The sequence below is a fragment of the Aphelocoma coerulescens genome, unplaced genomic scaffold (assembly GCF_041296385.1).
Source record: "Aphelocoma coerulescens isolate FSJ_1873_10779 unplaced genomic scaffold, UR_Acoe_1.0 HiC_scaffold_140, whole genome shotgun sequence".
Classification (NCBI taxonomy): Eukaryota; Metazoa; Chordata; class Aves; order Passeriformes; family Corvidae; genus Aphelocoma; species Aphelocoma coerulescens.
Genome location: NW_027183492.1, coordinates 52,094 through 66,573, shown reverse-complemented (window position 1 = coordinate 66,573; position 14,480 = coordinate 52,094). Strand labels below are relative to the sequence as shown.

Genomic DNA, 14,480 nt, shown 5'->3' with positions numbered 1-14,480 from the left:
AGAAGGGGTTTGGTGGTGGTGATGATGATGGGGGGAAATTTGGGGGTTTTTTGGGGGAGAATCGGGGTTTTTTTTTTGGGGGTAGAAATCGGAATTTAGCGGGGAGGGGGAAAAAAAAAAGAAAACGCCGCTCCTTTAAGGGGTGGAAATTGGAATTTTTGGCCGGGGTTTTTTGGGGGTGGGGAGGGGGGGGGGGTGTTGTTGTTTTTTGGGGTAGGGAATGGAATTTTAGGGGGAGAAATCAGAGTTTTAGGGAGGGGGTTTGGGGGGGGGGGGGTAGCGCCTCTCGAAGGCGTGAGAATTGGAATTGGAGTTTGGGGGGGGTGAGAGCCTCCCCAAAACGCCGGGAATTGGGATTTATGGGGGTGGAAAATTGTCATTTTGGGGGGAAAAATTCGGAATTTATAGAGGGGGAAGCGCCTCTTCAAGGGGCGGAAATGGGAATTTTTTGGGGGAGATCCCTCCCAAGGGAGAGGAATCGGCGTTCATGGAGCGGGAATTGGAATTTTTGGGGGGAAAAACGTCCCTGTGAGGGATGGAAATGGGAATTTTGGGGGGGAAATCGTCACTTCTGGGGCAGAAATCGGAATTTAGGAGGTGAAAATGGGAATTTAGGGGGTGGGATTCCCTCCTCGGGGGCAGAAATTCTCCCTCAGGAGTAAAAAATTGTCTTTTATGGGGTGCCAAGCCTCGTTTTTGGGGCAGAAATGCTCGATTTTGGGGGTTTAACACACCCCCCCCACCCCCCAGCTCAGAAGTTTCAATTTTAGGGCAAAAATCTTCAGGTTTGGGGCAAAGTTCTGCCCCCAGGGCTGTAAATCATCATTTTTTGGGGCAGGAGTTCTCTTTTTTTGGGGCAAAACCTTTCAATTTTGGTGTGGGAGGAGGGGTTTTAACCCCTCCCCCTCTCCCCAGGGCTCAAAAATTTTGTATTTTGGGTCAAAATCTTCAATTTTGGGGGCCCGAATCCCCTCCCCAGGGCCTCCCCTCCCCCCCCCCCCCCCAGGGGGTGTCCCTCCCCCTTTGAGGAGGGGCTGGACCCCCCCCCAAAAGGGGACAACCCCCCCCAGGGGGGGTGAGGCAATAGCTATCAATTAATGAATTAATTATTAATGAATTATTGATGAATTATTCATTACTCACCACCACCCACCCCCCCTCCCCTCCCCCCCCGGGTCCGAATCTGCCCCATTTGGGGGGGGGGGGGGGAGGGGGGGAAAGGGGGAGGGGATGAGAAAATTTCCCCTCCCCCACCCCTCAAACCCCCCCTGGACCCTCCCCCCTTCCCCCCCCCCCCCAAATCCTCCCCTCCCCCCTCAGCTCGGGGTCGCCGCCGCCGCCCCTCCCCCACTCCGCCGCCGCCGCCGCCTCTGGGGGGTGGGGGAGGGGCCGAGGGGGGAGGGGGGGGAGGGGCGGGGTGGGGGAGGGGCTGCGCCGGACGCTGTTTTCTGTGAAAACTTTGGCCGGGGGGGAGGGGCCACCCCCCCCTTTTGTATATTTTGTACATTATTAATAAACTTTTGGGGAGAAATCCCGGAAAAGGCGCGGGAAGGAGTGGAGTGGATGTGTGGGGGGAGGGGCACGCGGCAGCCTGGCACCCCCCGAGGGGGCAGTTGGTCACTCTGGCACCCCCCGAGGGGTCATTTGTCCACCCTGGCACCCAGTTTGGGGGTATTTGGTCACTCTGGCACCCCCCGAGGGGTCATTCGGTCACTCTGGCACCCCCCGAAGGGGCAGTTGGTCACTCTGGCACCCTCTGAGGGGTCATTCGGTCACTCTGGCACCCAGTTTGGGGGTATTTGGTCACCCTGGCACCCACTGAGGGGTCAGTTGTCCACCCTGGCACCCCCCGAGGGGGCAGTTGGTCACTCTGGCACCCAGTTTGGGGGTATTTGGTCACTCTGGGACTCACTGGGGGTGGGGTGGGGGGGGGAAGGGTCAGTGGTGGTCAGACCACCCCCACAATGGCCACACCCCCAAATGGCCACACCCACGATGGTCACACCCCAATGACGTCACACACACGACCACACCCACACTGCCCACACCAATGACCACACCCACAATGGCCACACCCCAATGACCCCACCCAATGATGTCATGCCACTGGCCACACCCCAATGGCCACACCCACACTGACCACACCCCCAATTACGTGTCGCCACACTGACCACACCCCACTGACCAGGTCCACAATGACCACACCCCCAACGACGTCACACCCACGATGACCACGCCCACAATGATGTCACTCAACACCACACCCCAATGGCATCACACCCCAATGACCACACCCCAATGATGTCACACCCCAATGACGTCACACCCCAATGACCACACCCCCCAATGACGACACACTCCAATGACCACACCCCCAATGACGTCACACCCCAATGACCACACCCCAATGACGTCACAGCCATAATGACGTCACACCCCAATGACCACACCCCCAATGATGTCACACCCCAATGACCACACCCCCAATGACGTCACACCCCCAATGACCACACCCCAATGATGTCAGACCCCCAATGATGTCACACCCCCAATGACCACACCCCAATGACGTCACACCCCCAATGACCACACCCCAATGACGTCATACCCCAATGACCACACCCCAAATGACGTCACACCCCAAATGACGTCACACCCCAATGACCACACCCCCAATGACGTCACACCCCCAATGACCACACCCCCAATGACCACAGCCGAGGCCACCGTTGCTCCACCACCTTTTATTCCTCCCAGGCCGGACCCCTCCCTCGGCCCCTCTCCCTGCGGCCGCCCCTGGTCACCGCCGGCCGCTCTGGCGGCCACTCGGGTGGTCAGTGTGGTGGCCGCTCTGGCGGTCACTGTGCTGGTCACCGGGGCGGTCACTGTGCTGGTCACCGGGGCGGTCACTCCCGCGGCCGGTGCACCACGACCTCGCCCAGCGCCTCGAGCACCTCCCGTTTGTAGTCGTCGAAGTCGCCGTCGATCTGGCTCAGGCCCTGCTCCTCCACCACCCACAGCTGGCAGTTGGTCTCGGTGATGAGCCGCGCGTCGTGGCTGACCACGATGACCGCTGCGGGCGTGGCCACGCCGCCGTGACGTCACCGTGACGTCACCGTGACGTCACCGCCCGGCCCCGCCCGGCCCCGCCCGCCTCGCCCGCCCCGCCCCCACCTCCTTTGTACTCGTTGATGGCGTCGGCCAAGGCGTCGATGGACTCGATGTCCAGGTTGTTGGTGGGCTCGTCCTGGGAGGGGGGGTGGTCAAGGGGTCACTCGGGGTGGCCACACCTGCGTAGGACCCTCCCCCACCCGGCCACGCCCCTCCCTGTCCGGCCACGCCCTCCTGACCCCGCCCAGGCCCTTCCAAACCACGCCCAGGCCCTGACCGGGATGAGGCTGTTGGGTCTGGGGGGGGGGTCAAGGGGTCACTCGGGCGTGGCCACACCGGGATGTGCCCCTCCCCCACCCGGGATGAGGCTGTTGGGTCTGGGGGGTCAAGGGGTCACTCGGGCGTGGCCACACCGGGATGTGCCCCTCCCCCACCCAGGATGAGGCTGTTGGGTCTGGGGGGGTCAAGGGGTCACTCGGGCGTGGCCACACCGGGATGTGCCCCTCCCCCACCCGGCCCCTCCCTCCCCGGCCCCGCCCTCACCAGGATGAGCACGTCGGGCTCCCGGCAGGACAATTCGGCAAACACCACCCGCGCCTTCTGCCCGCCTGGCGGCAAAGGGGGCGGGGTCAGCGCCGGCTCCGCCCGCCGAGCGCCGATTGGCCGCCGGGGCTGTCCGTCAAACCCGGCCACGCCCCCCTGAGCGGCCACGCCCCCCTCCCAGGCCACGCCCCCTTTTCAGCGATGCCCATTGGTCGGTCTGGCCAAGCCCCGCCCCCACCGGACAGGCCCCGCCCCCATTAAACCCCGCCCCTCCCCCACCCGTCCCTCACTGCACTGGCCCCGCCCCCTGCCAGAGCCCCGCCCCCAAAGCCACACCCTGTTCTTAAAGGGCCAGCGCACCCTAAAACCTGACCGAGATAAAGCCCCGCCCCCTTCGGCAGCAGCCACGCCCCTACACGGGGTAGCCACACCCCACAGATGACTAGCCACCTCATCGGTCACTAACTATGCCCCCAAAACTCACTAGCCGCACCTCACAACTCACTAGCCACACCCCAAAAATCACTAGGCACACCCCAAAAATCACTAGGCACACCTCACAAATCACTAGGCATACCGCACAACTCGCTAGCCACACCACACAATGCACTAGCCACACCTCAGAAATCCCTAGCCACCTCACAAATTGTTAGCCACACCCCACAAATCACTAGCCGCACCCCAAAACTCACTAGCCACATGCCAAAACTCACTAGCCACACCCCTGAAATCACAACCCACCTGATCAATCACTAGCTACACCCCAAAACTCACTAGCCACACCCCACAAATCACTAGCCACACCCAAAACCCACTAGCCACACCCCACAAATCACTAACCACCTCATAAATCACTAGCCACACCCCACCGCTCACTAGCCGCACCCCAGAAACCAGCAGCCCCGCGTGCCCCGCCCACCCGAGAGCTTGGCCATCTGCAGGGTGTGGGCGTGGCCCTCGAGGCCGAAGCGGCCGAGGCAGCGCCGGGCGTCCTGGTGGGCGAGGTTGAAGCTGCGCTGCAGGAACTCGGCCGCCGTCTCCTCCAGCCGCAGCTGCTCGGCCGCCTGCTGGTTAAAGAACCCCACCTTCTGCGGGGGCGGGGCGGGGCGCGCTCAGGGACGGGGCCACGCCCACCTGGAGCCACGCCCCTTTGGGCCACGCCCCTCCCTTTGGGCCACGCCCCTTTGGGCCACGCCCTGTTGGTTATTTACATTCAGTGCCACGCCCACCTGGACCCACGCCCCTTTGGGCCACGCCCCTCCCCCTTTGGACCACGCCCCTTTAGGCCACACCCCTCCCCCTTTGGGCCACGCCCTGTTGGTTATTTATGTTTGGTGCCACGCCCACTTCAGGCTCCACCCCTTTTCTCAGGTAGTTTTGGTGGCCACGCCCACCCGTGGCCCCGCCCACCCGAGGTCACGCCCCTCTCATGCCCCGCCCCCCAAATCGGCCGCGCCCACATGGAGCCACGCCCCCTTTGGCCACACCCATCCTTTTTTTGGCCACGCCCTGTTGGTTATTTACATTCGGTGCCACGCCCACTTCAGGCTCCACCCCCCCTTTTCTCAGGTAGTTTTTGTGGCCACGCCCACCCGCAGCCCCGCCCCTCGAGGCCCCGCCCCCTCTGGCCCCGCCCCCTCACCAGGCGATGGTTCCGCCTCATCTGCCCCCGGAGCTGCGGAGAAATCGGCGTGGGAAGGGTTAAAAAAAAACCCCCCCAAATTTTGGGGTTTCCCCCCAATATCCGGGGCCCATTCCCAAATTTTCGGGGTTCCCTTCCCCATTTTCGGGGTCCCTCTCCGCCCCCTTTTTCCTTGGGATTTTTTTCTCCCCCAGATTTTTGGGCTCCTCTCTCTCCATTTTTGGCATTTAACTCCATTTTTTGGGGTCTCTCTCCCCATTTCGGGGTCCCTCTCCCCATTTTTGGGGTCCCTCTCCTCATTTTGGGCTCCCTGGCCCCATTTCGGGGTCCCTCTCCACATTTTTAGGATCCCCTTTCCCCATTTCAGGATCCCCTCCCCATTTTTGGGGTCCCTCTCCCCATTTTCGGGGTCCCTCTCCCCATTTCTGGGGTCCCTCTCCCCATTTTCGGGGTCCCCTTCCCCGTTTTTGGGGTCCCTACCGGTGTCAGGGCCCCGGTCAGCAGCTGCAGCAGGGTGCTCTTCCCGACCCCGTTGGGGCCCACGATGCAAACTGGGAATGGGGGGAGGGGTCCCGAATTAGGGCGGGGTCCCCTTGACCCCCCCAGGGGGGGATTTTGGGGCCATTTCGGGGATTTTGGGACCATTTTGGGGATTTTGGGGCCATTCCAAGGATTTTGGGGCCATTCCAGTGATTTTTGGGGCCATTGTAGGGATTTTGGGGCCATTCTGGGGATTTTTGGGGCCATTCCAAGCATTTTGGGGCCATTCTGGGGATTTTTGGGGCCAATCCAAGGATTTTGGGGCCATTCCAAGGATTTTGGGGCTATCACAGGGATTTTTGGGGCCATTGCAGAGATTTTTGGGGCCATTCCAGGGATTTCGGGGCCATTCCGGGGATTTTTGGGGCCATTCCGAGGATTTTTGGGGCCATTCCGGGGATTTTTGGGGCCATTCCAGGGATTTTTGGGGCCATTCCGAGGATTTTTGGGGCCATTCCGGGGATTTTTGGGGCCCACCTCGGGATTCCATGTCGATCCCAAAGTCCAGGTTCCGGAACAGCAGCTCCTGGCCCTCGTAGCCGAAATCCACGCCTGGGATTTGGGGCGGTGGGGAGCGGGGAAAAAAAAAACCAACCCAAATCCAACTTGAAACCCTCAAAAATCCCCCCCGAGAACCCCCCCAAATTCCCTCCTGACCCCCAAAATCCCTCCTGGATCCTCTTCCACCCCCCCAAATTCCCGCTCATTGCCCGTTTCCCCCCCAAAATTCCCAAATCTCCCCCAAAAACCTTTCCCTGGGATACCAAAACAACCAAAACCTTTGAGAATAATCTGGGCAGGGAAAAAGCCCCAAACACCCCAAAATCCCCCCCAGACCCTTTCCCAACCCCCCCAAATCCCCACTTATTGCCCGTTCCCCCCCAAAATCCCCAAATCTCCCCCAAAATCCTTTCCCTGCAATACCAAAAACGTGGAGATGAATCCAGGCATGGAAAGAGCCCCAAACACCCCAAAATCCCCCCCAAATCCCCTCCCAACCCCCCCAAACTCCCACTCATTACCCGTTTCCCCTCCAAAATCCCCAAATCTCCCCCAAAAACCTTTCCCTGCGATACCAAAACAACCAAAACTGTGGAAAACAATCCGGGTGCGCAGAGCGCCCCAAACACCCCAAAATCCCTCCCGGACCCTTTCCCAACCCCCCAAAAAACCCCCCAAATCCCCCTCCCCCGCCCCTCCCCCGGCCGGTACCGTGCAGGCCGAGGATGGGGGGGCTCAGGGGGGGCGGGTTGGGGAAGGTGAAGCGCACGGAATATTCCCGGGGCCGCCGCAGCAGCTCCGGGGCCTCGGCCGAGCCCTCGTCGGGCGCCCGGCGCCGGCACTTCTGCTGCTTCCGCGTCAGCGCCTCCTTGGTCTGCTTCTCCTGCGGGATTGGGGGCAGATCGGGGGGTTTGGGGGGCAGATCGGGGGGTTTGGGGCGAGATCGGGGGGTTTGGGGTGAGATCGGGGGGGTTTGGGGGCAGATCGGGGGGTTTGGGGGCAGATTGGGGGGGTTGGGGTGAGATCGGGGGGTTTGGGGTGAGATTGGGGGGTTTGGGGGCAGATCGGGGGGGTTGGGGTGAGATCGGGGGGTTTGGGGTGAGATTGGGGGGTTTGGGGGCAGATCGGGGGGGTTGGGGGGCAGATCGGGGGGTTTGGGGGGCAGATCAGGGGGTTTGGGGTGAGATGGGGGAGTTTGGGGTGAGATCGGGGGGTTTGGGGGCAGATTGGGGGGGTTGGGGTGAGATGGGGGAGTTTGGGGTGAGATCGGGGGGTTTGGGGTGAGATTGGGGGGTTTGGGGGTGAGATTGGGGGGTTTGGGGGTCACATCGGGGGGTTTTAGGGTCAGATCCCGGCAATTTTGGGGTCAGATCGTGGAGTTTTGGGGCTCCGATCCCAGCGATTTTTGGGCTCCAATCTCAGTGACTTTTGGGCTCAGATCCCGGGGTTTAGGGGCTCCGATCCTGGTGATTTTTGGGCTCCGATCCCGGGATTTTTGGGCTCAGGCCCCGGGATTTTTGGGCTCAGATCCTGATGATTTTTGGGTTCAGATCCCGGGTTTTTTGGGTTCAGATCCCAGGATTTTGGAGCTGGGATCCTGAGAATTTAGGGCTCAAATCCCATTGATTTTTACGCTCAGATCCCGACATTTTTGGGGCTCAGATCCCGGGTTTTTTGGGCTCAGATCCCGGGATTTTTTGGGCTCAGCTCCCGGGATTTTTGGGGCTCAGGCCCCGGGACTTTTGGGGCTCAGATCCCGGTGATTTTTGGGCTCAGATCCCGGGTTTTTTGGGCTCAGATCCCGGGATTTCCGCATCCCGGGAAGGCCTCACCGCCTGCTTGGTGGATTTCCCCCCGGCTTTGAGGTCCCGCAGTTTCTTTTCCTGCTTCTCGAACTGCTTCAGGAGCTCCTTCTGCTTCTGCTGGTACATCTTCTTAAAGGTCACTGCGGACGCCGGGAATTGGGGCTCATCCCGGGAATTGGGGCTCATCCGGGAATTGGGGCTCATCTGGGAATTGGGCCTCATCCGGGAATTGGGGCTCACCCCGGGAATTGGGGCTCATCCCAGGAATTTGGGCTCATCCGGGAATTGGGGCTCATCTGGGAATTGGGGCTCATCCCAGGAATTGGGGCTCATCCCGGGAATTGGGGCTCATCCGGGAATTGGGGCTCATCCGGGAATTGGGGCTCCCCCTGGGAATTGGGGCTCATCCCAGGAATTGGGGATCATCCCGGGAATTGGGGCTCATCCCGGGAATTGGGGCTCATCCCGGGAATTGGGGTTCACCCTGGGAATTGGGGCTCACCCCGGGAATTCGGGCTCATCCCAGGAATTGGGGCTCATCCCGGGAATTGGGGCTCATCCGGGAATTGGGGCTCATCCCGGGAATTGGGGCTCATCCAGGAATTGGGGCTCCCCCTGGGAATTGGGGCTCACCCCGGGAATTGGGGCTCACCCCGGGAATTGGGGCTCATCTGGGAATTGGGGCTCATCCCAGGAATTGGGGCTCATCCAGGAATTGGGGCTCCCCCTGGGAATTGGGGCTCACCCCGGGAATTGGGGCTCCCCCTGGGAATTGGGGCTCATCCAGGAATTGGGGCTCACCCCGGGAATTGGGGCTCATCTGGGAATTGGGGCTCATCTGGGAATTGGGGCTCACCCCGGGAATTGGGGCTCATCCGGGGCCCCCCCGGCTCCCATTCCCCTCCCCCCAGGGCTCCCCCCATTCCCGTTCCCTGTTTGCTCCCTCCTTTATTCCCCTTTTTCCCCCATTCCCGGTCCCCTTTTCCCCTCATTTCTCCTCATTTTTCCCCAGTTTCCCCCGTTCCCAATTCTCATTCCCATTCCAGTTTCCCCCATTTTTCCCCCATTTTCTCTGTTTTTTTTCCCTTTTCCCCCATTTTCCCCCATTTCCCTCTCATTCCCACTCCTGTTCCCATTTTTCCCCCATTTTCCCCTATTCCCCCCCTTTTCCCCCATTTTTCTCTGGTTTTTTTTCCCCTTTTCCCCCCATTTTTCTGCCGTTTTTCCCCATTTTTCCCGTTTTTCCCCATTTTCCTGGTTTTTCGCCCCAAACCCCGGCTCTCACTGTAGTTCCCACGGTAGCAATGCAGCCTCTGCCAGTCCAGGTGGACAATTCCAAATCCCCCCTTTTTATCCCATTTTTCCCCATTTTCCCCCCCTTTTTCCCCCATTTTTTCCCCATTTTTTTGCCTTTTTTTCCCATTTTTGCCCATTTTCCCAGTTTTTCACCCCAAATCCCGGCTCTCACTGTAGTTCCCATGGTAGTAGTGCAGTTTTTGGGAGTCCAGGTGGACAATTCCAAATCCCCCCTTTTTATCCCATTTTTCTGCTGTTTTTCCCCCGATTTTTGCCATTTTTCCCTGTTTTTCCCGTTTTTGCCCATTTTCCCGGTTTTTCGCCCCAAATCCCGTCTCTCACTGTAGTTCCCGCGGTAGTAGTGCAGTTTTTGGGAGTCCAGGTGGACAATTCCAAATCCCCCCCTTTTATCCCATTTTTCTCCCATTTTTCCCCCCAATTTTCCCCATTTTTCCCCCGTTTTTCCCCGTTTTTCCCCCATTTTTCCCGTTTTTGCCCATTTTCCCGGTTTTTCACCCCAAATCCCGTCTCTCACTGTAGTTCCCACGGTAGTAGTGCAGTTTTTGGGAGTCCAGGTGGACAATTCCAAATCCCCCCCTTTTATCCCATTTTTCTCCCATTTTTCCCCCCAATTTTCCCCATTTTTCCCCCGTTTTTCCCCGTTTTTCCCCCATTTTTCCCGTTTTTGCCCATTTTCCCGGTTTTTCGCCCCAAATCCCGGCTCTCACTGTAGTTCCCACGGTAGTAGTGCAGTTTTTGGGAGTCCAGGTGGACAATTTCAAATCCCCCCCTTTTATCCCATTTTTCCCCCCGATTTTCCCCATTTTTCCCCCGTTTTTCCCCCATTTTTCCCATTTTTGCCCATTTTCCCGGTTTTTCGCCCCAAACCGCGGCTCTCACTGTAGTTCCCACGGTAGTAGTGCAGTTTTTGGGAGTCCAGGTGGACAATTCCAAATCCCCCCTTTTTATCCCATTTTTCCCCATTTTCCCCCCCTTTTTCCCCCATTTTTTCCCCATTTTTTTGCCTTTTTTTCCCGTTTTTGCCCATTTTCCCAGTTTTTTGCCCCAAACCGCGGCTCTCACTGTAGTTCCCACGGTAGTAGTGCAGTTTTTGGGAGTCCAGGTGGACAATTCCAAATCCCCCCTTTTTATCCCATTTTTCTGCTGTTTTTCCCCCGATTTTTGCCATTTTTCCCCGTTTTTCCATTTTTTGCCCATTTTCCCGGTTTTTCACCCCAAATCCCGTCTCTCACTGTAGTTCCCACGGTAGTAGTGCAGTTTTTGGGAGTCCAGGTGGACAATTCCAAATCCCCCCTTTTTATCCCATTTTTCCCCATTTTCCCCCCATTTTTCCCCCATTTTTTCCCCATTTTTTTGCCTTTTTTTCCCGTTTTTGCCCATTTTCCCGGTTTTTCGCCCCAAATCCCGTCTCTCACTGTAGTTCCCGCGGTAGTAGTGCAGTTTTTGGGAGTCCAGGTGGACAATTCCAAATCCCCCCCTTTTATCCCATTTTTCTCCCATTTTTCCCCCCGTTTTTCCCCGTTTTTCCCCCATTTTTCCCGTTTTTGCCCATTTTCCCGGTTTTTCGCCCCAAACCGCGGCTCTCACTGTAGTTCCCACGGTAGTAGTGCAGTTTTTGGGAGTCCAGGTGGATGATGTCGGTGCAGACGTCGTCCAGGAACCCCTGGTCGTGGCTCACCACCAGCAGCGTCTTCTTCCAGCTCTGCAGGTAACTGCGGGCAGGGGGGAATTGGGGGAAAAAAGGGGGAATTCGGGAAAAACGGGGAATTTATAAAAAATGGGGAATTGGGTAAAAATGGGGAATTCTGTAAAAAATGGGGAATTGTGTAGAAAATGGGGAATTGTGTAGAAAATGCGGAATTCGGTAAAAAATGGGGAATTGGGTAAAAATGGGGAATTCTGTAAAAAATGGGGAATTGTGTAAAAACGGGGAATTCCGTAAAAATGGGAAATTCCACAAAAAACGGGAAATTCTGTAAAAATGGGAAATTCTGTAAAAAAATGGGAAATTCTATAAAAAACAGGAAATTCTGCAGAAAACAGGAAATTCCATAAAAATGGGAAATTCCGCAAAAAATGGGAAATGTACAAAAAACGGGAAATTCCACAAAAAAATGGGAAATTCCATAAAAACCAGGAAATTCCATAAAAAATAGGAAATTCAGTAAAAAATGAGGAATTCCATAAAAATGGGAAATTCCCCAAAAACCAGGAAATTTATAAAAATTGGGAAATTCCATAAAAAACGGGAAATTCTATAGAAAATGGGGAATTCTGCAAAAAACGGGGAATTCTATAAAAAACGGGAAGTTCCGCAAAAAACGGGGAATTTATGAAAAACGGGGAATTCCATAAAAAACGGGAAATTTGTAAAAAACGGGGAATTCCCAAAATCGCCCTGAAATTCCCCCCCCCCAAAAAATAAAGGAAAAACCAAAAAAAAAAAACCCCGGGATCTCCAGAGCCCCAAAAATCCCCGAAATCCCCCGGAAATGCCCCAAAATTCCCGAAACCTCCCTGGAGCCCCAAGGCCCGCCTGCCCCCCACGCCCCAAAATCCAGGGAAATCCCCCCAAAAATCCCCCCCGGAACGCCCCGAAAATTCCGGAAAAAAATCCCCAAATCCCCCCAAAATGCCCGAAATGCCCAAAACGCCCCAAACTGCCCCAAATCCGCACTTGTTGAGCCAGATGACGGCGTTCAGGTCCAGGTGATTCGTGGGCTCGTCCAACATCAGCAGCGTCGGCTCCAGGAACAGAGCCCTGCCAGAGCACAGCTGGGCACACCTGGGCACACCTGGCGGCACCTGGGCACACCTGGGGGGTACCTGGGGGTACCTGGGGGTACCTGGGGGCACAGCTGGGCACACCTGGGTACACCTGAGGGGTACCTGGGGGCACCTGGGGGCACCTGGGGGGGCTGGGGCACACCTGGGCACACCTGGGACACACCTGGGGGCACCTGGGCACACCTGGGGGCAGCTGGGGGCACCTGGGGACACCTAGGGGCACCTGGGGGGCACCTGGGGCAAACTTGGGGCACACCTGGGGATGTCTGGGACACCTGGGACACACCTGGGGCACACCTGGGGATGTCTGGGACACCCCTGGGGACACCTGGGGCACACCTGGGGCCCACCAGGGGACACCTGGGCACCCTTGGACATCTCTGGGGCACCCCTGGAACACACCTGGGCACACCTGGGACACCCCTGGGGCACACCTGGGCACCCTGGACACCACTGGGGCCCACCAGGGGACACCTGGGCACACCTGGACACTCGTGACACCCCTGGGGCACCCCTCGGCACCCCTGGGACACCCCTGGGACACACCTGGGACCCACCAAGGGACACCTGGGGCACACCTGGGACCCACCCGGGCACACCCTGCCCCCCAGCCGCGCCCACCTGGAAGAGGCCCCGCCCCCTCCCTCCCTGCCCCCCGGGCACACCTGGAGAAGGCCACGCCCCCTCCCTGCCCCGCCCCCCGGGCACACCTGGAGGAGGCCCCGCCCCCTCCCCTCCCTGCCCCGCCCCCCGGGCACACCTGGAGGAGGCCCCGCCCCCTCCCTGCCCCCCGGCTCACCTGGAGAAGGCCCCGCCCCCTCCCCTCCCTGCCCCGCCCCCCGGGCACACCTGGAGGAGGCCCTGCCCCCTCCCTGCCCCGCCCCTGGGCACACCTGGAGGAGGCCCCGCCCCCTCCCCGCCCCCCCCGGCTCACCTGGAGAAGGCCCTGCCCCCTCCCCTCCCTGCCCCGCTCCCCGGGCACACCTGGAGGAGGCCCCGCCCCCTCCCTGCCCTCCCGGGCTCACCTGGAGAAGGCCCCGCCCCCTCCCCTCCCTGCCCCGCTCCCCGGGCACACCTGGAAGAGGCCCCGCCCCCTCCCTGCCCCGCCCCCCGGGCACACCTGGAGGAGGCCCCGCCCCCTCCCCGCCCCCCCCGGCTCACCTGGAGAAGGCCCCGCCCCCTCCCCTCCCTGCCCCGCTCCCCGGGCACACCTGGAGGAAGCCCCGCCCCCTCCCCGCCCCCCCCCGGCTCACCTGGCCAGGGACACCCTCATCCTCCAGCCCCCCGAGAACTTGCGGGTGGCGCGGTTCTGCATGGGGGGGGTGAAGCCCAGCCCCGCCAGGATCCGCCGCGCCTTGGCCTCGGCCGCCGCCGCCCCGATGGCCCGCAGCTCCTCGTACACCTGCGGGGGCGGGCACCTCAGCACCTGGGCCGGCCTTGGGCACCTGAGAGCACCTGGGCTGGCCTGGGGCACCTGAGAGCACCTGGGCTGGCCTGGGGGCACCTCAGCACCTGGGTTGGCCTCGGGCACCTGAGAGCACCTGGGCTGGCCTAGGGGCACCTCAGCACCTGGGCTGGCCTCGGGCACCTCAGCACCTGGGCTGGCCTTGGGCAGCCTCGGGCACCTCAGCACCTGGGCTGGCCTGGGGCACCTCAGCACCTGGGCCGGCCTCGGGCACCTGAGAGCACCTGGGCTGGCCTCGGGCACCTCAGCACCTGGGCTGGCCTGGGGGCACCTGAGAGCACCTGGGCCAGCCTCGGGCACCTCAGCACCTGGGCCAGCCTCGGGCACCTCAGCACCTGGGCTGGCCTAGGGGCACCTGAGAGCACCTGGGCTGGCCTGGGGGCACCTGGGCCGGCCTGGGGGCACCTCAGCACCTGGGTTGGCCTCGGGCACCTGAGAGCACCTGGGCTGGCCTGGGGGCACCTGAGAGCACCTGGGCTGGCCTCGGGCACCTCAGCACCTGGGCCGGCCTGGGGCACCTCAGCACCTGGGCCGGCCTGGGGCACCTCAGCACCTGGGCTGGCTTCGGGCACCTGAGCCAGCCTCGGGCACCTCAGCACCTGGGCCGGCCTCGGGCAGCCTCGGGCACCTCAGCACCTGGGCTGGCCTGGGGGCACCTGAGAGCACCTGAGCTGGCCTCGGGCACCTCAGCACCTGGGCTGGCCTGGGGCACCTGGGCCGGCCTCGGGCACCTGTGGGGCACCTGAGCCGGCCTGGGAGCATCTGAGGC

The 14,480-nt window shown here is 60.2% G+C and overlaps 1 protein-coding gene across 1 annotated transcript in view; it reads right to left on the bottom strand.

The window, feature by feature from the left end:
• Positions 1 to 2,724: 2,724 nt before the first annotated feature.
• ABCF1 (ATP binding cassette subfamily F member 1) overlaps positions 2,725 to 14,480 on the bottom strand; it is a 28,561-nt gene continuing 16,805 nt past the window's right edge. The window contains exons 15-26 of the mRNA XM_068998651.1: positions 13,500 to 13,648; positions 12,137 to 12,220; positions 11,047 to 11,171; positions 8,170 to 8,282; positions 7,049 to 7,220; positions 6,314 to 6,388; positions 5,777 to 5,847; positions 5,297 to 5,329; positions 4,574 to 4,742; positions 3,655 to 3,719; positions 3,175 to 3,247; positions 2,725 to 3,073 (exon numbers count right to left, since the gene is read on the bottom strand). Coding sequence (XP_068854752.1) covers positions 2,907 to 3,073; positions 3,175 to 3,247; positions 3,655 to 3,719; positions 4,574 to 4,742; positions 5,297 to 5,329; positions 5,777 to 5,847; positions 6,314 to 6,388; positions 7,049 to 7,220; positions 8,170 to 8,282; positions 11,047 to 11,171; positions 12,137 to 12,220; positions 13,500 to 13,648 — 1,296 coding nt within the window. The 3' untranslated portion in view covers positions 2,725 to 2,906. The remainder of the gene's footprint in view (positions 3,074 to 3,174; positions 3,248 to 3,654; positions 3,720 to 4,573; positions 4,743 to 5,296; positions 5,330 to 5,776; positions 5,848 to 6,313; positions 6,389 to 7,048; positions 7,221 to 8,169; positions 8,283 to 11,046; positions 11,172 to 12,136; positions 12,221 to 13,499; positions 13,649 to 14,480) is intronic.